Genomic DNA, 21,908 nt, shown 5'->3' on the forward strand with positions numbered 1-21,908 from the left:
TGTTATCATTATCTTTACCAATTCTAATTAGCTCTGCAACATGTGAGAGATCATTCTCAGCAATGAGAAAGATTAAAAATTGGCTTCGAACATCTATGAATAAAGATAGATTTACAAATTTGTAATTCATTTATATAGAACGAGATTTATCAAATGAATTGTCCAACGAAAAAATATTAGATAAATTTGTAATTTCTAACCGAAGGTTTCAATTATAACAATATACTTAATAAATAAATATATATTACATCTATTTACCTAAATGTTGTTATTTTTTTCAAATATACATAAATATATAAATATATATAAACAAATATTTTTAGTTTCATTAATAGATGCATTATAATATATTAAATGTAGGAAAGTAGGTGAGAAAATATGATATCATCACAGTGGTACTTGAATGGGTGGTGTGGAGGGCAGATCCCCCCACGGGCCTGATATAAATACATATTATGTATAAATATGTTGAGCCCCTACAAGTTAAAAACCGAAATTTCGCCTATGACTACAACTGTTGAACAACGTTTAATTCTAGCACCGATGAGAAGATTGTTTTTCTGCCTCAATGGAATTTGCTGAAAATCAAAAGATTCGACAACCAGGCTTCCATTCAGCTGAACAACGGCAACGTTACCACTATCAGCTCCAGTTCCCCACTTGTCGAATTGAACTTGGAACTGCCGCTGTACATTGGTGGTGTACCGTAAGTCTGACAATCGTAAACTTAGTTTTTAACAATATATCCACACTGCATTTTGGCGTGGGTGTATTGCGTACGTTGTATGGGGAGCGGTTTCAGTAGGGTAAACAACTGATTGTGGTGTATTTTTCAGTCACACCATTCTGTTAAACCAAGAGTCGATCGCCAACAAACCTTTCAACGGCATCGTCCAGAGGGTAATACTCAACGAAAAAACGTGTAACCTATCGTCGGGTCTTAGCCAGGAGGTGGTGCCCTATAGAGGTGCTCCTTGCGGTTACGCGCCGTGTCTGAACGGCGGCACGTGCTTTCCGGTTCTCTCTAGATTTTTATGTCATTGTGGTCCACAACACTTCGGCCCGTTGTGCGAACACTCAACACAGTAAGTGTATTGTTTCAACTCTTTTCTCCGCCAATATACCTATAACAAATTACAATAATAATCAGTTACATTCCACAGCGTATAAATCATAATCGCCATCCGGAAAGGAGCTAACAATGTTCTACGAAGCAACCGGCTGAGCTCAATAATCGATTTCTGGTAAATAAATATTGTACATAAAGAGAAAAGACTATTCGTTGGAGCTCAAAGATCCTCTTCGATTCAAGTTTGTATTTTCTTTAGGATTTATTTTAGAACCGTCAATAATTTCTATGCAATTAAGTTCCTAGAAATGTTTTCTTTTATACTCAACCCTAAGTTTAATACATGTATAGATGATGTGTACATTTATCGAACAATTGATTTTAGCATTAAGACAATATTTTTATGTACGCGTTTATACTTGTAAAACAATAATACATAAATACTTTAAAATTGTGAATGAAATCATGACTACACCTATATCAAACCTATTGTTATCCGTGGCTTATGAATAATTAACATAAATTTGTGTTAATAATAATGAATGTTATAAGGAAAAAAAATTACTATTGTTATTATTATTATTAGAATTATTATTGATTATTAATTAACATAATGTTGTCATGAAAAATAAAATAAGAACCGTAAATGTGTATACGAAACAATATGCTATAATTATATTTATTTGAAATCATTGAATAATTGATTACAATGTAAGATGAGTACAACATTAATTATTGATTTTATGTAAAAAAAAAACCATGTCATAAACTTGACCTGAAAATCATTCAATAATCTATAGATTTACGTTTTTTCAAGATTTTTATGAAATTAGAGGTCATCCGTTCAGACCTTCAGAGCAAAAGTGAGTTAAGTGAGCTTCATATAATAACATGGCTTTATTAAATCAAACTCCCGTCTAATGGTTTTGACGAAGGTATCTTCAATGTAAATACGTAGTATGCTGTGGTTTAATTGTGATACAATTATTGCCTTAATCATGTAGCACGTGGAATCGCACTAATACTGAGGCGTTTGCATTACACGTGACCGACACAATATATCTGCTTACGCCTTTGAAAAATCACGTGTTTGAACATCCGAATGCGGTACAATTGCATTTTACTCAATGTTGGTATATTTATCAATTATCACCGTTGCAGCTTGCACACAAGTAGGTACCTATATAATGATTAACAATTTGAAGGTAAAATTATTATATTTTAATAAATCAATCTCCCGCGGCTGTGGTAATAATGGAAACCTAAAACTAATAAAGAAAACCGTTCATAATTACCACGTAAACAGAAACATTTGTGTGGCTATGTATATTTATTATTTATTTATATTATACATTTATACATAATATAATATACCTATATACCTACTGTAGGTATATATAATCACTTTAATAATATAAACAACTAAGAGCTTTTCGAAAACTATATGCTCACACAATTTCTTACTATAAGTATAGCCGTATAGATGCATAATATGGGCTTTTATATTGTTCCCGAGGGTTCTTCTCAAATTTAATTTATTGCTACTGTTAAATCTAAATGCATATAACACCCTATACAACATAGGTGTGTAACACTTTCATGCCGTACCTACTAATTATTAATAGTATTTTTCGTTTGCCCTAGCTGTAACAAACAAACTATATTGTTACAATATATTATTAACTTTTATTAATTTATTTATTCGATCAGAAAATAAATAGGTTAAATTTTCCACCGTTCCGATTTCCTATCTTTAAAAATGTGATGCACAAAACATTTTCTAGTGCCTATTCCATCCGTTTGGAAAGAAGTGTTCACAGAAAAGACGGCAGTTTACAATATACCTACCTAGTAATAAAATTTCCAACCCAATATAATAGTTGATACATTTCTCGCTTCGCTCAGATAATATAACACTGTTCAGTGTCGCTTCGCTTCGACAGGCTCCACTCGACTCGCTTACTAGAGGTGTGATGATATATTTTCAATTTGTAAGTAAGTACGCACGATATAGTTGTCAGTTGTCTGTCGTAACTCTTTAACACATGAATAACAGTTCTGAGCAGATTTTACATTATTAATATAAATGCAAAACGAGTGAATTATATATTATATGTCATACACTGATATAAACTTAATGAACATGGCGAAAACTTTTCTCGATTACCTTTAAAACTGTTTTTCCATTATTATAAATCACTGATTTTTTCTTTATTTACTTATTGTGTAAATCACCAATAATTTCAATCTAATAATACCCCCTAATCATTTATGTAGTACTGCGTATCAACATATTTTAATAACCTACCCTAAACAATTTATTTCTATATTATTCTAATGGTCAGAGTGGGGGGAAGATACGGTGGAATGGCAAACTTCCGATTATTGTTTGCTTCTGTTTAAGTGATACATGCGAGCACAACATAAATTATGAAATCCATCCCTCCGGCCACCACTTATTTTGAGCCACTTCGACCACTGGGTACATCATGACACACAAAAGTCAAAAAACATCAACTGCCTCAAAAAATGTGATAGAAGTAGGTCTTAGTAGGTACTAGGTAGATATCATGTATTCAATAAATCGAAAATCGGACAGGCATGGCTTGTCAAAAATCAAAAACCCTAAAAAAACGTACGAACACTATTTTTGTATAAAATATTTTTAGTACAAATTTGGACGAAATTAGATACACATTTGAGTAAAATGCGATGTTTTCGGCAAAAAATAATTCAGCCTATATAGGTACCATACTATACTGTAGTACTATTAGTAAAATAAATTACTTAAATAACAAAATAAATAGGGTTACCTATCATATAAATATTTTATAGTATAATAATATATTTAGTAGATATGCTGTATACTGACAGACCATATTCGTACCTATACAGATATACAACGATACAATATCATTGAATTAAAATTTAACACGTCAATTACAGTGTTCCACGCGACCCCTAAAGTACAGCAGAGTGGTTCCCACCCACGCACTTTCCTGCCTTTTTACTATATCTAGACTACAAAAATAGGGACCTACTAGAAAACATACAGCTATTATCTTTATAGTTTACTATAGGTACTAGCTAGATACGTGTATTATTTTAATTATTTTTTTTATTTGAAAGAAATATAGCCTCTAATAACTAAGATCATTTATTTAGTTTTACATTGTATTTTTAACCTAAGATTAGATACAAATGTGAGATACAATGTAAGAATTGTATTATACATTTATACCTAATAATAGGTATAATTCATAATACTAAAATGTATCACCATTCACCAATGAAAAAAAAAATGAGCCCCCTCCCCCAGAGACATTGTCTGGATTCAACACTGATTGTACTGTACTACCTACGAAATATACGTTACTAATAAGCGGCGACGCAACGTTTCGACTGTTATGTAATACTATCGTGAGTTATAAATGAGGAGTGCCATAATTAAATACAAGTGTGATTTCAAAGGTGTCCAAGTACCGTTTTTCCTATAATGATAATTGTATTTAATGTTAGCGTATGCAGTCGTGAAGTGTTCAATTTAAGAAAAAAATAATTGTATTTGAAAAAAGATTCATTTGATTTTGCTATTAAAACTCGCGATTTTTATTTTCTCAACAAATGTATTCTTAGCGATTTTTACATAGGTACAAATCGCGGATTTAACGCCAAATAGCCTATATAAATATTTTCTTATACCTATAGAACGCTATAATTTCTATTCCTCAGTAGCACGGACTGTCCACCGTTATCTGCCTTTCCTCCATACTATTACCAGCCAAAGGTATAAAATGTAGCGGACCAGGCAGCCAGGATTTTTATTCTTTTTGAGGCAAAGTCTGCTTTATTTCAAAGTGTAAAGAACTAAAAAGCCAATAAGTCTTGTAAGTTATTATTACTTCTTTATTTTATTTTAATTTGTTTTTATGATTACCTAAATATTATATTGTAGTTAAATTTATTTACTTAAGTATATTAAGTACCTACTCAATATTCATGATAATTAGCTTTCAGTATATTTTTAGTACACATTAAGTCTCAATGTCCACCACCGCAACCCAGGGCTGAAATCATCCTGGATTCAAATAATTTAAAATTACTACAATTTATAAAAGTACAACAAAAGAAACTTTTTTAAGTTCGATTGTATACAACTACAAGTTTTTAATGAGAGTAGGCAATTATATTAGTTTAAATTAAATCTCCTAATACCAACCACAAAAAAAAGAAGTAGGAACCTAGTTGGTAGTTACCAAGTTTATATCCAAGTTGGATGATTCAACAGTCGAAAACTGAATTATGTAAGAAAAAACAAATTTCTTGTCCAGAAAATTTGTCTGTTTTTCTTGAGGAAAAATTTAGAAATTTTCTCATTTATACAAATAGGATAATTTATGGATTGGAAAGCTTTTCACTCCATAATTTTAACATAAATACACCAACTAGGTTCAATTTGATTCTAAAAGCCACCATCAAAGTCAAAAATCAAAACATCTATACTGTTTCAAAAGGTGATTTGTGACACAAAAATAGATAAATAAATAAATTACAAACATCCCTGTAAGACCAATACATTCAACGCTCCTCTCAAAAACTAAAATCAATTAACATTAATAAATTTAAAAAATTTAATTAAAGGAGTTCAATGGGCTCCGAGTCATCGTTTTATCGATAAAAGAAAGTATAGTATACATTACAATTTATGTCTTTTTTTCGCAATATGACATAATATACTACACTACTATTGATTCAAATATTTCCACCACTTAGAATTATAAATTATATTCACAATTTTATTTTATTTTATTACTTAAATATTTAATAAAAAAGTACACAGTTGAGTAGTGACCTTTGACATTTTTCTTCATACTTAACAACTAATTGATCAATATCATTGTCAAGATCTTCACTTCTGGACAACTAAAATGGAAACAAATTTGCATTAATATTTTTTTAATATTAGATACTTTAACATTACAGATATTTAGATTAACTAAATCTATAAAATAATCTTACCAAATTAACAAATTCACAAATTAAAAATGCTCCAATTGTTGCTTCTTCATGGTTGTCTTGAATGTTTATGTTGATAACATGTACTGGCTTATTGCCAAAACTTTGAATAGTTTCAAAATCTAAACATATAAATATGATTTTGATTTTAATTTTTATAATAATGATAAAATTGTCAATTTAACACTTATCAAACCTACACTCAAGTACTTGATCATATACTCTCTCTTCACACGTAATGACTACAGTAAATTGTTCGTTGCATTGTTGAAATCTTTCTGGATGTTGTTTAATCCGCCTATTTCTATCCAACATATTTAACAAACCATTTTGCGTATAACTAAATATGAAATTGTGTTAAGAAAATAATGACAAAAACAATTGAGAATTTGTAACAAAGTAACAAAAAAATAATATCTTCAATAAATAGTATCAAAATTGTATATACTCTGTTCGAGATAAGAAACATAGTCAGCGGTGACCGGTTTTCATCGGGCAACTGTAAGACAATACCCCTTTTGTCATCCCCACCGTGTCAACTATTTGTATACATACCATAAAGTATTACCACGCACCGGCCCACAGTTTGGCCGCTGACCATGTTTCTTAACTTAAACAGAGTAGATATAATATATAAATTATATATAATATTATTTTAAAAAATTGATTTAAACCATGTAATATGTCTTATGTATTGTTTTACAATAAATAACACATTAAATAATGAAAATTTAAAAGTTAAACTAAAAAACAATGGGTATTAATTGTTAAGAAATGTTTAAATTAACTCTTGGACGATCAATATTCAGAAGAAAATACAATTTATTAAAATAAATTAAGTATATTTCTAAAAAATTCTAGTTAATGGTTTAAACTTTAAATTGCACTCAAACTCTTAAACTTAATTGTATTTTAACTATAAATAGCTAGTTTATAATATTAGTTGGACTTTTTCAATACAATTAACATAATAATCAATGATTACAGTTGGCTAAAAAATCACAAGGTTCACACGAAACAACAAAACCTATTAAACAGCAAAGCAACTTCCCTAATTTATTTTTAAAGTTCATGAATTTATAAATTGTATAGGAACAATGTATAAACTCAAAAAGTAAAAATAAATAAAATATTATTTAAAAATGATTATTTGATAATAATGTTTAACTTTTGTTCAGTCAGTTCTTAGTATTACTTAATAGTACTGTCAATCAAAATCAATTCAGTTATTTTAAATCATTGTTAATCAAAATTACTAAACATCAAATGAAAATACATAATACGCAAAAAAAGAATAATGTCAGCATTGTTTAAAATTAGTATTAAATTAAAAGTACAAACAAGTAAAATAAATATTATTTATTTATTCCAAAGGATACAATGTTTTGTCTTTATTGTACAGATCTCTATAAATGTCATCATAAGAACATCCAAAATCATATATATTTGGTTTATCCGGTGCTGTTCCGGGCAACTTCACCTTGTCTCCAGTTCCAAATGATCGAACATTAAAACCTTTTTTACTATATTCATAAACAAAAATTAATTAAAAACACTTCATACCATGATAAATACGTATAAAGTAAATATTAATAGTATTTTAAGCATATGTGAGCATATCTTATGAGATCTTAAATATAGGACAAAAGACAGTTAAATAAATTTTTTTTATAAATGATAAGATGCAAAAATTTGGTATTCAATTTTTCATAAGTATAAATTTAAAAAAACTTAAATTGCCTAAAACCAAAAATATATGTAAATGTATGTAAATGGTAAAGCCATACAACTACGTAAAATTAAATATAAAAACAAGGCTTTTACAGTTACAACAAATTTAAAAAAAAATTTTTTTTTAATTGGTAAAGAAAATGTATTAAATGTTTTTCTAAAAATTACCATCCAATAACAGTTAAAAAAGGCTTTTACTTCAATTTAAAGTTATGATAAATATTTTACAACAATACTTCCAAGTTATGACAGTGGCAAATAATAAATAGAATATTCATAGAAAAATAAAATAACTTTTCATTATCTACCTTAAAAAAGCATGTGCTTCCATACTTCGATTCATATTGCTTGAACAAACCACAGCTATTGTAAAATCATTGATCGCCATAATAATAACTTTCAATGTACACAAAATGGCGTATGCTATTACGAAATAAAAACATTTTTATTTTATATTTAAACAGTTGGTAATAAAATTATTATTAAAAGTACCTTATTAATGTAGATTGAATGTATTAGATGATTTAGAAAATTGTTATATGTCACATGCTTTTTGGACGATTCAGTCTTATAAAATACAAAACACACACGTGAGACATAAAAGAACAGAATAGATTTAATGTATTATATGATCTAAGTTAAAAACAAAATAAGAAATTAAATAATAGGCGTAAAAAAATAAAATAAAATTTTCAAATAAAACAATTATTTTAAAAACAATAATTGTATTTTGAAAATTGTTGATAAAGTAAAATGATAACTACTGATAAGAGTCCATGAATATATTTAAAAGATAAAATCCATGGACTAAAAATACAAAGTTTTGAAAGAAACACTTTAATCTCTTTTTTATGGAAACACTGCAGTCACTCTTTGACCAATTTTATAGAATTGACATACATGTTCAAAGTTTGAACTTTAAATATTATCAATTCGTCGACCTTCGTATTGTCATAATGTGGTGGATAATTATAATTTATAGCCAATATTGCAATAATAAACATCAAGCAATTAGCATTAGCGTTGAAGTCAAAATATTATACATGATAAAGATATTATTTAAAAATAATTGTTATGTAAAGTTGCTAAAAATTGAAATAATGTTAATAATGTAAATATTAATTATTAGGCAGAAGGATGTATATATTAGGTAGATATTAAAATGTAATTTTTACATTGGGCCTTGTATTTTAAGTACAATAATATTAAAATATAATATAAACTATTACTAATTTCCAAATATTTATTTTTCTTTTAAAAGAATCATTCAAAATTATACCAAATATCCAGTGACAGTTTTCATTAAGTTACAAAAATGTTTGTTCAATTGTTCTTATCATTGTAGTTATTTGTTAATTTATGAAAATGCATAGTCATTTTGGTACCTATATATAGGTATTCAATTCGTTATTTTATTTTGAAATAATAATTACTGAATTATAAAATAATTTATTTTTGGATAGTAAGCAATGTGATTCTTTTCTTTTACATTTATTTAAATTTGTATAGTTTTATAATGTTAAAATTGTACATTACTGCCTATATGTAACAATGTATACGAAATTATATACATTAGACATTATAGGCTATTTGCCTGCTATGTTTGCTATTTGATTTAGTCATGTAATAGCCCATTTAAATATTACAAGGTACATTTTCCTCAAAAAAGCTGCTTAAGTGCTGACTTTAAGTTTATCTGTATTCGTCCAATGCAAGGAGATCGATGGTGGTCAATAGTCATGCTCTATTGTTTCAGCATTGGTTTTTTTACTATAAACATTACAGTTTTTCTACGATGAATGAAGATGAATGAATCTAAGATTCTGAGAGAAGCAATGAATGTATATTGATTTTACAATAATGTATGTTTATTTCCTGTCTATCAACTATCATCATTACCTTATTACAAATTTCCACCTACATCTATATATTGTTAGAATTATTAGAATTTTTTAAACATAATAAAATTTTCAAAATATTTTAAACCAAGTTAAGCAATACATGAAAATTTGACATTTTCTATTTTTAAACTGTCAATAAGAAAATTTTTGTTCGGTAAAAAAGCTTTAAAATTAATTAAAATAATTACAATTATTGTGGGTTATCTTATGACTCATAAGATATTCATAGAATCATAGGTACACCAATTAAAAAATATCGAAAATACATAATTAACATTTTCATACATTTATAAGGGCTATTTATAATAATGTTTAAAGGCAGAGTTTTGATAAAATTCATCAAAATTACGAAAATCTGCAAATCATTATGTTTTCCTACCTACCTACCTAGTTTGAAATTTATAAAATGTTTAATTTTTATAGCTAAGGATTAGAAGTATACATTTTAATACATGTATGGTGTCTCATTTCTAGTTCATACTGTAACCAAAAAATCTAAAAAAAAAAACATAGTAAAAACAAAAGTAAAATGTGGACAAAATTAAATATTGAAACGAAGAATAACGATAACGAATGTCGTGATCTTCTAAATGATTATCAGAGTTTTCAAAATAAATACATTATAACACTATAAGCTTCACATATGACATATCCACACGTATAACTGCGTAAGTACTAAATCCTATCCCTCGCATTTGAGTATTTTTCTAACTATAAAAATAGATTGTAAATACCTTATAAAAATAAAAATAAATAAAAAATGTATTTTGTTGTAATTTTAAAATATTTTTAATTTAAGTACCGATTTGAAACTTTTAACTTTTAAGGCTTTAAAATTAAATACATGAATAGCAATATAAATATATCATAAAATATACTTAGTAATGTATCCAAATGGTGATGGACAATAATTGGTATTCTACAAAAACGTTCGAAGCCAAAAATTTCAGAGGTGAAAATATCCGAAACCAAGAATGCCCATACTATAATTTTGCAAAATCAAAAAAAAATCGAAATAGGTATGACAAAATGGGAACACCCTATAACACATTAGTTATCCATGTCAAAAATACATCCTGTAGATATATTTTCTACTATGATTCAACTGTAAAGAATTGTTTATTATTTTTAAATATTATAATCAATGTTGCACTTTTCATGTATCTGAGCTATAACGAAAGAATTGTTTATTTTTTTAAATAGGTAGGTATTATAATTCATAATGAATGTTGTAAATACACTTTTAGTTATATTATGTAGATATACTGTGTATAATAATCTATTTAATCTGCATATTTGTTTGCTTATTTTATTTTAGACATTTTTAGTCTTTACCTAGATTCCGATAATTTGTACAATGAATAATATGAATATATGATAGTCTTCCGCTTTAAAGTTATAGTTGTATAAAGTCGCGGATTGATAATTCATATAATATCGCCACCGGCCCCACTACACAATGACTTAATGATTGGTTCTGATTAATAGTGGTCGAAACTCTGAAATCACGGCTAACGGATCTTTGTGAAAGTGGTCATAAACATTAAAATAGAGCTCAGCATAAATAATAACATTATTAACTCATAGCAAAATCGTACTCGTTTGCCTGCCGGCCGGCGAGCGGCAACTGCTGATTCCCGGCTTCTTCGACGGGCAAACCGGCCGTGGCTACGGCGTGGTGGTCGAGAAAACGCATCCCTCTAGTTCCGTAGCCCGTGGTCACACTGTCTCGCCGACAGTGGCGCAGACGCACAACGACCGTCGACTCGTTCCGATAATTTATTTCCAATAAGCCGCACTGCCGTGCGCCCGAGCTGCTGCTTGATACATATAACATAATACAGTTTCTATTATTATTATTATTATTCTTTCTTCAGTGTTCCTTTATTTTCCATTCGCTGGATAAACGGGTATCCATCACAATTACTGAACGCTTAGCACTCAGCGTCCGTCCCCGCAAAAGTGTAACATTTTTTTAATCTATATCACTTTGGGTGACGAAATCAATTTTAATGTCAGAACTACAGTCGGCGCTATTATTAAAGAAACAACTGACTGGTAAGTATCACAGCGGTCCGTCCGTTTTTGTTCTCCGGTGTCGCCATCGAAACTTTGTGGTGTTTTGATGTCCATGGCCGGTCGTCGTGTTAGGCATCTTATTCCGACGGACACCCGAAAATACTTTCACGTGTCTTCGTGATTCCGTCTGGCCCACCATGTGTCCTAATTATTACTTTGTCTCGGTTTTTCCCCGTTAATCGTTTTCAAACTTACCCCGCTCGATGTTCATTTCCTGCTGGGTGAGGAAATAAACGGGCCTAAACGTATGACTGGGCACAGGCGAATCAACCGGGGTTTTGGAGTTGTATTAGTCAGTTGACTGTACATTAATCATATTTTATTTTTTTTTTTAGAATTGCACAAGAACCCAGTAGAAGGGTTCTCTGCTGGTCTCATAGACGATAATGATATTTACAAATGGGAAGTGCTCATTATTGGACCTCCAGACACCTTGTAGTAAGTACTTATTGAATGTAGCCATCTACCTTATTATTATGTAATTTACTTGGGACTCTATTTGGAAATAAATTATTTTGTTCATAATCTGAATTTGTTGTTATTGAACAATCATTTTTATACGGCCTAGTTAGTACACTTAGCTAATTCCCAAGTATTTTTTATACCTAATGTCTAGGATTTGTTTTTTGATATCTAGGTAAATTGACTAAAATAATTGCATTTTCTTAGATAAGATATATTGTCTAATCTTTACCTAAATTTAGAATACTGTATCAAAAATATGTAATTTTATAACTATGTTTTTTACTCTGACCAATTGTGGGAAATCACAAGATTATACTCTTTTATAAGCATTATTCAGGACATGTCCCTTTCTTTATGAGTATAACATTTTTTTCAATGTGATAATTTGGTCTTTTCGTGAGATTTAAGTTAATGGATTTTTAGACCATTTAATCTTGACCTTGGTAAGGGCCTTATCAATTATACATACTATAGAATAATTCAGGTAAAAATAATATGTTATAATATTTATAATAACCATTTTTTTTACAGTGAAGGAGGATTTTTCAAGGCTCATGTTAATTTTCCAAAAGAGTATCCATTAAGGCCACCAAAAATGAAGTTTGTTACTGAAATTTGGCACCCTAATAGTAAGTATTTTTAATCATTAAGAAGAGAGAACTTAGTTGTGTATCTACCTCTTTTGAAAAGAAGCAATTATATTTGCACAAATCTACATATTTAAACTAAAACTACCTAATAAAGTTATTTTCTTAGTTATAAAATATATTTATATATATATATATATAATTTATCTTTATATATATAATGTATCTTTATACTTATAATTCTACTGTACATGTGTATGTCACTTAACTCCTCCTAAACGGCTGGACCGATTTGAATGGATTTTTTGTATGCATTTGGCTGACGCCCTGGATGGTTTAGATTCACAATTGGTGGACCTGTTAGATCCGACCCGGGGAGTTGCTCAAACAAGGATTTTAAGATTTACAAAGGAAATATCAAAAAATTCTAATTATTGAGAAACTTTTAAAGTGACCTTTTGTTAGTATCAATAATAAATTATTGGTTTATTATAACCATGCTGTATAAAATGCATCACCTTGCCACTGGTTGACTGTCCGTTGTGCCACTTAATTTTTTATCAATGGTGATCTTTTATAAAACAAATAATAATAAAATATTTACATTAATAGTAACAAAGTTAATAATTATTATTTCATAACTACACATCAAATAAAAATAGGATAATTTTCTAATGATCCATAAATGTCGCACATTTTATTGATTTAAAAATATATTTGTTTTGTAAGAATTGAATGCAAGTATTAAATATTAGGGGAAATAACTCATTCAAATTTTAAATTACAAAATTTAAAATTTTAAAACAAAGTATAGCTTAATAATGTTTGTAAGATATAGATATGCACTTAAAATTAGATGTACAATACAAGCAGATAATATTCTAATGTGATAGATATTTTAAATATAATGAAGTAAAATTTATAATATTCCGTGAAGTATTTACACTTTATTCATAAATACATTTCATACTAGACTAACCTGGATTTTCTGATATACTAGAGATACAGAGAAATATGAACATTTAGATTCAAAACTAATGATGTAAGGTCACCTGGTTGTAGGGTGATACTTAATAAGTACTTGATTAGATATCCACATTGATAGTTAAATAAATCGTATATACTTGAAAACTGAAGCATTTCTACATTAACAAACAGAAAAAATAATTACACCATTAAATTCCTTCTAGCCTTACTCAGAATTTACAAATATTATAATTTCATAAATAATAGTTTAGAATTAATAGCTGGATTTTGAAGCATTTAAGAGTTGAATGCTAAATTCAAGAACTAAATCATCTAGCCATGTACTATAAAATCAATATTATGTTAATAGTTGTATCCTTTGATCAAATTAATAACTTTAAAAAATGTGTAGTTAATAATTTGATCAAAGGATACAACTATTCAAGTAACATTAGTTTTATAGTACATGGCTAGATGATTTAGTTCCTCGATTCTTTTAAGGATTTATAGTATATATATACAGTCAAAACTCTTTATAACGAATCTGAAGGGACCAAGAGATTTCTTTCGTTATAGAGAGTTTTCGTAATAGAAAGGGTTTAAAAAAAAACAAAATTTTAATTATTTATGTATAAAGGTATGTACCAATGTAATATTATATATCAAACACATCATTATTTTTACATTATTTTATATATATTTACGTATTATATTGAATTATTATTATTATTATACATACTTATTAAATATAATTTAATTTTTATACTATACATATTTATACCTTATTTAAAATAGTCTGTCATCTTAGTTTGGACTTTTTTATTCAGCATTATTGCCGATTATTTTTATAGTTTATATATGTAATAGATACGATAACACGTATATTGTATTATGAAACATAAAATATTGTTTCGTTATTGAGAGTGACTAATACGTTATAGAGAATGAATTGTCTAATGGGTTATATAGCAAACCAACCATTATTATGTAATATTTACGTTATATAGAGTTTTTCGTTGTAAAGAGTTTCGTTATAAAGAGTTTTGACTATATATTTTAATTGTTGATAGTTGAAATTGTATATATATATATTAAATTAGTTAAACTTGCGCCTTGCATTTCCTGGCAGAGTTAGAGAGGAGAGGTTTTTAATAAGAGGATTCTGGTCAGACAGGAGTCCAATGTGGAAGCGCATGTAAAAAGATTGAGCTTCTTCGTTGATGATTTTATGTGAAAATCATTATGTAATGTTAGTTTGAAACGTACAGTGGTGCATTGGAGAGTCAACGAAGAACTAGCTTTTGGAATACTTGGATTTTTTTGCTGTCCTTCAGAGCTGTATGCCATAAGTCCAAATAGGTTTCAGAAGGGTTTTGTAAATTAGAAGTTTTACTTTTAGATTAGTATTATAATTTCTCGATATCAGAGGACTAAGGATGTGCATACGACGTTGAGAGTCAGTCTTTTGGTTCGTATATGATTTTTCCATGTTCTTTGTTTGTCAAGATTGCATCCCTACAAAATATTTAAATGAATAAAGTTCTTGGAACGATTTGTGTTGGTCTCTCTTTTCTTATGTTTATATTATTTTATTAATTTTGTCACTTTAAATTATTACTTTTATAAATATTTGTTTTCTGACCTAATTCAAAAAATGATTATTTTTATATTAATATATTTTAATTTATATAATTAATCATATTTTTTCATTTTTAGTTGATAAAGGTGGTGATGTTTGTATATCAATACTTCATGAACCTGGTGATGATAAGTGGGGTTATGAAAAAGCAAGCGAACGTTGGTTACCAGTGCATACTGTTGAGACTATATTGATATCAGTTATTTCAATGTTGGCTGATCCAAATGATGAAAGTCCAGCTAATGTAGATGCAGCTAAAGATTGGCGTGACAACTATCCAGAATTCAAACGCAAGGTTGCACGTTGTGTGCGTAAGAGTCAAGAGGATATCTAATTACAAATTTGCCAGTTGCTCTACACACATGTTACCAACGTATAAATCAATTATTGATGCCAGGGTAAACAATATAGTTCATTTTACCTTATAATGTGTATATTTATTTATATTTATCTACATTGTGTTTGTCATCAATATATTAAAATCATTTGAACTTAAAAAATTTTTAAAGATTACTTATTAGCTATTATGTTATTAGACAATAGTACAACTGCATTATATGTATTCATGGATAAAGTTAAATCAAACATCAAATTATTCGTACAAATTTACAATTTTCTTATTACTATGTATTTAAATCCCCGACTTGCATTTTCTGTATTTAATACTAAACGATGTGTAGTAATAAATTGTTTTTTAATACACACACATTTATACATTATTTTTCTAATAAAAGTAAATTTGAAGTTAGCTTATTGCTGTTATTTTATGAATCTTAATGAATAGACAATAATTTAAGTTCATTGTATAGGTAATTATGGCTATAATTAATTTAATATACCTATAAATATTTAATTTGTAAGCATTAAATTATGCACTACTTTTAACTATTGCAGAATTAGTTGAAAAATCAAATTCAACAAATTTACCTAATTGCTTTAATTATTTGGTAATTATTATTTACTTATACTAATTATATGACCTCCGAGAACTAAACATAAAAATTAGTTTGACAATTTGTATGCAATAAGATTATAATTGTTACTAAAATTAAACATATTGAGTAAGTACTGTTATTTAAAATAAAAAATACAATTTTGTGGCTACAGGGTCTAAAAATTTTAATCCTGTTTGTATTACAAATCATGGATAATTGTAAGTTTAACAATAATTAATCTATGTTTCAGGTAGCAAAATGTAGATCGACCAACAACATTTAATATAATGTGATTTATAAATGTAAGTTTTTTTTTAAACATCTAATTAAATAAGATATTCTATCTTTTAAATATTTGTATCTTAAAAATATCCTAAAAACCGTACTTAGTACAATAAAATATTATGTTAGGTTATTATCTTGAACAAATAGATAATACTTTACAGGAATTTTTAAATTTTATCATGTGTTTAAAAATGTAATAATAAAAAAGAAATAGTGTACTTTGTTTATAAAAGTGTGCTTTGGTCTTTTATAAATTTGTGTTTACTTTTTATTCTTAAGGTGTAATCTTCAAACAATTTTAGCTTGAAATTCAGTTTAAGTACAATTTAATGTAGTCGCATTTACCAATGGTTTAAGCATTAATGAACCTAATTAAATGTTTGTATTCAAATACAATTTAGGGTCATACTTGACTAGTGTAAATAAAAATTTAATTATAATGTTATTTTATATGAAACAAAAAGTATACATATGTCTAGTTATATTTTTTAAAAACAAGAAATACCTAAATGTACAGTCACATACCTACTGAAATTTATTAACATAATGATCATGTCTTATTATAACACTTATTATACTATTATCCAAAGTTACATCGCCATTTTATAAATTTTTATTATGTACAGGGGCAGCTCGTCAGGAGAGACTGAGACTGGGTCTCCCCTTAATAAGAAACCACTTGTAAATAATAAATATTTCAAAATAAAGATGTATAGAAGTATTTTATCTGGATTGATTAATAATTTGGACAACGGTCATCAATTCAGTGAAACTGCCGCCCGAAAGTTTTAATTGTAATATTTAATGTCATAGCCGTGGAAAATAAGTTGCGTATTATAATCACTATTGAAACGGTTCCCTACAATATAATACGCCGTGCTATCAATAGTCATTGTACGACCCTCATAATTTATTACATTTTATAATTTATTATTAAAGCTAATTAAAGTCTCCCCAAAATATTTACTCACAAGCTGCTACTGATAATGTATATAGTACTAACTTATGTTCCAATGTTCATCTATTATAAGAATTTATGCATACGAATTTCATGTTTTTTTTTTAGATGTAGGGTCCTCTTGGACAACTTTTATACAAACTTTTATTTTTATTAATATTATTATTTGTAATAACTAATAACTAAATTTTAGGATATTATAGATCAATTATTTTAACTAATTCTATATAATTTTGTCATCCTATCATTATTATTGTTCCTTTAGAAATAGTAACAACTATCTAGTCTGAATGATATTAGTTACTCATTATTGTATTTTTTTTATTTTTCATAATTTATAATGCCAAAGTCTAATGAATATTGGATGATAACATCTAAGATGTGACTTTAGTTATGTCCAATTCAATTGACTTATTTAGTTTAGTCCAATGATGTGCATGGTTTAAAACCAGTTAAGTACTTATATCTTCTTAAACTTAAGGGTTCTGAACTTTTAATCCTAAAAAACATTGAAATATACATTAATATAAGCCCCACAAAAGCTAAAAAAAAAGCACTTAAAAAATTAAATAAGTTTAATTTGTTTGACATTTAATATCTAACAATAATTTATGCCCATGAACATAAAAAAAGAATATACCTATTAGACGCAAAGAACTACTTACATGTTTTTGATCACTGGTCATGTGTAATATATTTCTGACCTGCACAATAAAATCAATTTTTATCCATGATCATGAATAATGATTGTAGTGTTAAAAAATCAATAAAGCAAAATATAGCTGTATTTAAATTGTCTGTACTTCGAAAAATAATTGTAAAGTACTCTGCTATGTCTTAATACATCTATGATGGATGTGCAAACGCCAAGTCCCAAACTCTGGAAATGATCAACTTACCAAAAAATGAAATTTGAATAATTCGCCAAGTAACTTTTGAGTAGGTATTACATCTCACTATCACAGATTATTTTCATCTGATACTTATAAATTACTAGTGTAAACTTATTTTGTTCAACTTTTTTCAGGAGAATAAAGTAAAACTAAATTTTCACTCATTATTTTATCCATTTGGGTATGACCCAGTTTTACATAAAAAAATACGTTTATTGAATATTACCATTGATTATAAATATCAATGATATATTGATTATTACTCTTAAAGTAGTTTTTCAATGGTGGGCTCAGTCATCCAATATTACCCGACACTCTTATTAGACTTTACTACTTAGATTGAAAGAAGATTTATTTTTTAGTAGGTAACAATATGGACTAAGAAGAACTTTCACTGCAACGTCCTGCGTGGGTACATATGAGTATCTCTGGACTAGATGTGGCATTTGGTAGAATTATTTGTTCCACAAAATAATCACATTTATTTTTCCTGTAGTTACTTTTTTTTTAAAACAGACCAAAAAAGTGTTATTTAATGGTAACAAAGCAAGTATTTCGCATATACGCCTCAACTGCAGTTGTACTTGTCGGTTAACTTAATTTGTATTCCCCATTGAGTTGAGAATTAATTTGAGATACATTTTAAAGTTGAATACAAATTGCCTATATCAAATCCCTTTAACAATCGCCAATCGGAAGTGGTATCTAGTATCTACCTATTCTTTTAAGTTTTAAGCAGGGCTCACAGTAATACTATGTCTTGTAGAGTTGAATCTTGAATATTTTATTTTTTAATACCATTGGTTTAATAGCAACTAAGGATAATTATTCACGTACTTAACACGGTTGAATGGAATAAAATATCCATTTTAATAACTGACGTTTACAGTTTACGGTATACTAGTAACCTATCTAGAACGCCGTATATCTATTCGTAGTTATACGAATGAAAATGAAAATTGTAATATGAAGAGATACGGCCCACGGATAAGTTAACCTAATTTAGCCAAGTACCAATGCCCAAATGTAGTTTACTTGATCTTAGGTTTATTTAAACGGGAGAATTTTTTAGCTTCTTATCAACATTATTTTCAAATTTTGCTATTGTCATATACTTATAACTTATAAGTTTTTGTTAAAATTACTTACCTTATAAGCAATAAGCGTTAATAGGGGGAGCCTTAGGGGTTCATTGGTTCCATAAGTATAAAACTTTTGAGTAAGTTTACATATCAAAAAATTAACTGTTCACTAGGTGCTATCAATTAAGGTGAGGCTTAAACAGAAGCACTATATTTGTCATTCTTCCTAGTTCCTATGCTGAACATCTGATTTTTGACGATAAACTGTGCTCATAATTCTGGAGACCAATTTCTATACGGCGCTGAGTAACTTGTACAACTTAAATCGTGATACTAAGTAATAAATCATAATATATAGGTGCAGTGCATTCTCTGTCTCAACATACACAGGGTCGTCATTTCAGTTTTCAACAGAGAGGGGCAAAAGTTTTGACCAGCTCAAATGAGTAACTTACAAAATAGCCTTGTTTTTGCGCTAATAAAACATAATAATAATTAAACGACAACAGGCCCGTCAAGCTGCTGCTGCTTGATTTTACAACCAGATAGAGCATTCCCCCCCTCCCAAAAAAAAAACGATGCCTTTGATCTTTACATTTTTTAAATCGGACTTTCGGATTGCTTAAAATTTTGTCAGGCTTATAGCTATTCAGCGGACATAAATTGATTTTGAATGTCTTGAGTTTTGATGTAATTACCAAATTACAATATGGGCATGCAGGTGCGCAGTATCTATGTTGTGGGTGATTGAAGGGCAGTATACACCATAGACATATAATATATTTTATTATATGTCTATAGTCAGTGTTGGGTAGTAACGTAACGTGCGTTACTCGTTAACTTCGTTATTATTTTTGGGTAACGCAAGAGTAACTACGTTAATTATTTAGAAGTAACTTAGCAAAAGAACGCGTTACATTATAAATTTAATGTTTTTTTTGGGGGGGGGGATACTATCGTGGTGCTATTTCACGGGGCAGTCCTTCCCCTCGTATCCGCATCAGAAAATGTAATTATATTAATAATTTAAGTAGGTATTTATGTAATTACAAAATTTTCACAGTAAATTCTAATATAATTTTATAAATATACGATTTTGTGTTAATATTATTTTCAATTTAACTGATTTTAACCTAGTTTCTGATCAACCCAATGGTGAAGTGGAGCGCTATTATAATACAGTTTATACAGGCGATTTAAAAATTTTAAATAGTTAACCTATGATGAAACAAATGTTTGTAAAGTTTAATACATCACTCTCTTCTTCAGCTTCTGTTGAAAGGCCCTTTAGTGTAGCTGGAGATATTTGTACGAAAAAAACGAGTTAGAATAACTGATCAAAATTTTTAAAATACATTTTTGTATAAAATAAATATAAAAAAGATTGATTTAAAAAATACTTTTTTTTATGAAATGTAAATAACACAAGAGTAAAGTCATTGTAACTAGTTACTTTTGAGTAAAAAATGTAACGTGACGCATTACTTTTGTATTCGAGTAACTATCAAGTAATCTAGTTACCTATTTTGTTTTGTAACTTGTAACGTAACATAGTTACTTTTAAAAAGTAACTTACCCAACACTGTCTATAGTCTATGATATGCACACAGTAATGATCATTTACTACACACTCAAAGACGAGCGAAAGTATCGAAAGAATTGCCTATACACAACTCCTTAAAAAGTTAAAACTGACACGTTTTGCAGGGGCCTTAATAAATTACAAGAAAAACATTTGTGTAAAGTAATGGGAATCATCGTCCTCTTATCGTGATATCCTCTGTATTTTTAATCGTCCTAAAAAATAATTCAGTATGGACCCAGTCGGTATACTTACGTACCTACTACGTAGTTTAAAAAACTCTGACCCAGTTTATGCTCCAAATTGTTACCATCTAAAAACTAACAGTCAGGTACATAGTTTTAGCACAGCCTGTACATAATTTTATCTCTAGTTATGCCAGTGTCGTATGCATACCTTTATGATATGTGTGTGAATTACGCGTCTTAAAAACTCCACTTCGGTTTTACATGTATGCGTAAAGTTTTCGAAAATTGTTATCTCTTGACGTGTGTTTTTTCGTACCTGCCTGCAATGTCCGTACAAAATATGTTATTATTTCTATTTTTGTTCTTATTGTGTGATAATTCATATTTACAACAACATATTCATTATTGGTCATCACTTATCAATATAATAATAATATAATTATAATACTTACCTAGTCCGTAGTCGATGCTATACGTACAGATAGTTGTCTAATATTTAATAGGTATAATTTAATATGATATTTGTGCAGGA

The 21,908-nt window shown here is 28.3% G+C and overlaps 3 protein-coding genes across 6 annotated transcripts in view; 2 read left to right on the forward strand and 1 right to left on the reverse strand.

The window, feature by feature from the left end:
• The window catches only part of LOC111033980 (agrin-like), a 183,340-nt gene extending 181,608 nt beyond the window's left edge, over positions 1–1,732 (forward strand). For both annotated transcript variants that reach the window (XM_022314969.1, XM_022314970.1), the window contains exons 24-26: positions 539–706; positions 837–1,085; positions 1,164–1,732. In XM_022314969.1, the coding sequence (XP_022170661.1) occupies positions 539–706; positions 837–1,085; positions 1,164–1,170 (424 nt within the window). In that variant the 3' untranslated portion in view covers positions 1,171–1,732. The remainder of the gene's footprint in view (positions 1–538; positions 707–836; positions 1,086–1,163) is intronic.
• A 3,949-nt stretch (positions 1,733–5,681) lies between these two features.
• LOC111033988 (RNA polymerase II subunit A C-terminal domain phosphatase SSU72-like) lies at positions 5,682–8,516 on the reverse strand. The gene is made up of 6 exons (XM_022314982.1): positions 8,309–8,516; positions 8,125–8,239; positions 7,465–7,608; positions 6,286–6,425; positions 6,089–6,207; positions 5,682–5,992 (listed from the first exon to the last, which is right to left on the reverse strand). Exons 2-6 carry the CDS (start codon positions 8,202–8,204, stop codon positions 5,891–5,893), a joined length of 585 nt encoding a protein of 194 aa, XP_022170674.1. The 5' UTR covers positions 8,205–8,239; positions 8,309–8,516; the 3' UTR covers positions 5,682–5,890.
• Positions 8,517–11,487: 2,971 nt separating this feature from the next.
• LOC111033982 (ubiquitin-conjugating enzyme E2 G1) lies at positions 11,488–17,549 on the forward strand. Of its 3 annotated transcripts, XR_002604483.1 has the most exons (6): positions 11,488–11,775; positions 12,132–12,234; positions 12,793–12,890; positions 15,531–15,851; positions 16,639–16,690; positions 17,300–17,549. XR_002604483.1 is itself a non-coding variant. In XM_022314972.1 (4 exons), the coding sequence occupies exons 1-4, from the start codon at positions 11,730–11,732 to the stop codon at positions 15,785–15,787; spliced, it is 504 nt and encodes a 167-aa protein (XP_022170664.1). In that variant the 5' UTR covers positions 11,488–11,729; the 3' UTR covers positions 15,788–16,201. The 3 variants fall into 3 exon arrangements, 1 of the variants encoding a protein (XP_022170664.1); XR_002604482.1 differs by having other exon boundaries at positions 16,639–17,399; XM_022314972.1 differs by lacking the exons at positions 16,639–16,690; positions 17,300–17,549 and having other exon boundaries at positions 15,531–16,201.
• The last annotated feature ends 4,359 nt before the right edge of the window (positions 17,550–21,908 follow it).

The sequence above is a fragment of the Myzus persicae genome, unplaced genomic scaffold, assembly GCF_001856785.1.
Source record: "Myzus persicae strain clone G006 unplaced genomic scaffold, MPER_G0061.0, whole genome shotgun sequence".
Classification (NCBI taxonomy): Eukaryota; Metazoa; Arthropoda; class Insecta; order Hemiptera; family Aphididae; genus Myzus; species Myzus persicae.

Bases quoted from the DNA above. Each gene is read 5' to 3' on its own strand.
- LOC111033988 (XM_022314982.1), bottom strand. From the start codon at position 8,204: ATGGCGATCAATGATTTTACAATAGCTGTGGTTTGTTCAAGCAATATG. The intron at 7,609-8,124 runs GTAGATAATGAA...TTATGAATATAG, and splicing joins GAAGCACATGCTTTTTTAAG to TAAAAAAGGTTTTAATGTTC. The intron at 6,208-6,285 runs GTAGGTTTGATA...TTATATGTTTAG, and splicing joins ATATGATCAAGTACTTGAGT to ATTTTGAAACTATTCAAAGT.
- LOC111033982 (XM_022314972.1), top strand. From the start codon at position 11,730: ATGTCAGAACTACAGTCGGCGCTATTATTAAAGAAACAACTGACTG. The intron at 11,776-12,131 runs GTAAGTATCACA...TTTTTTTTTTAG, and splicing joins ATTAAAGAAACAACTGACTG to AATTGCACAAGAACCCAGTA. The intron at 12,235-12,792 runs GTAAGTACTTAT...TTTTTTTTACAG, and splicing joins GGACCTCCAGACACCTTGTA to TGAAGGAGGATTTTTCAAGG.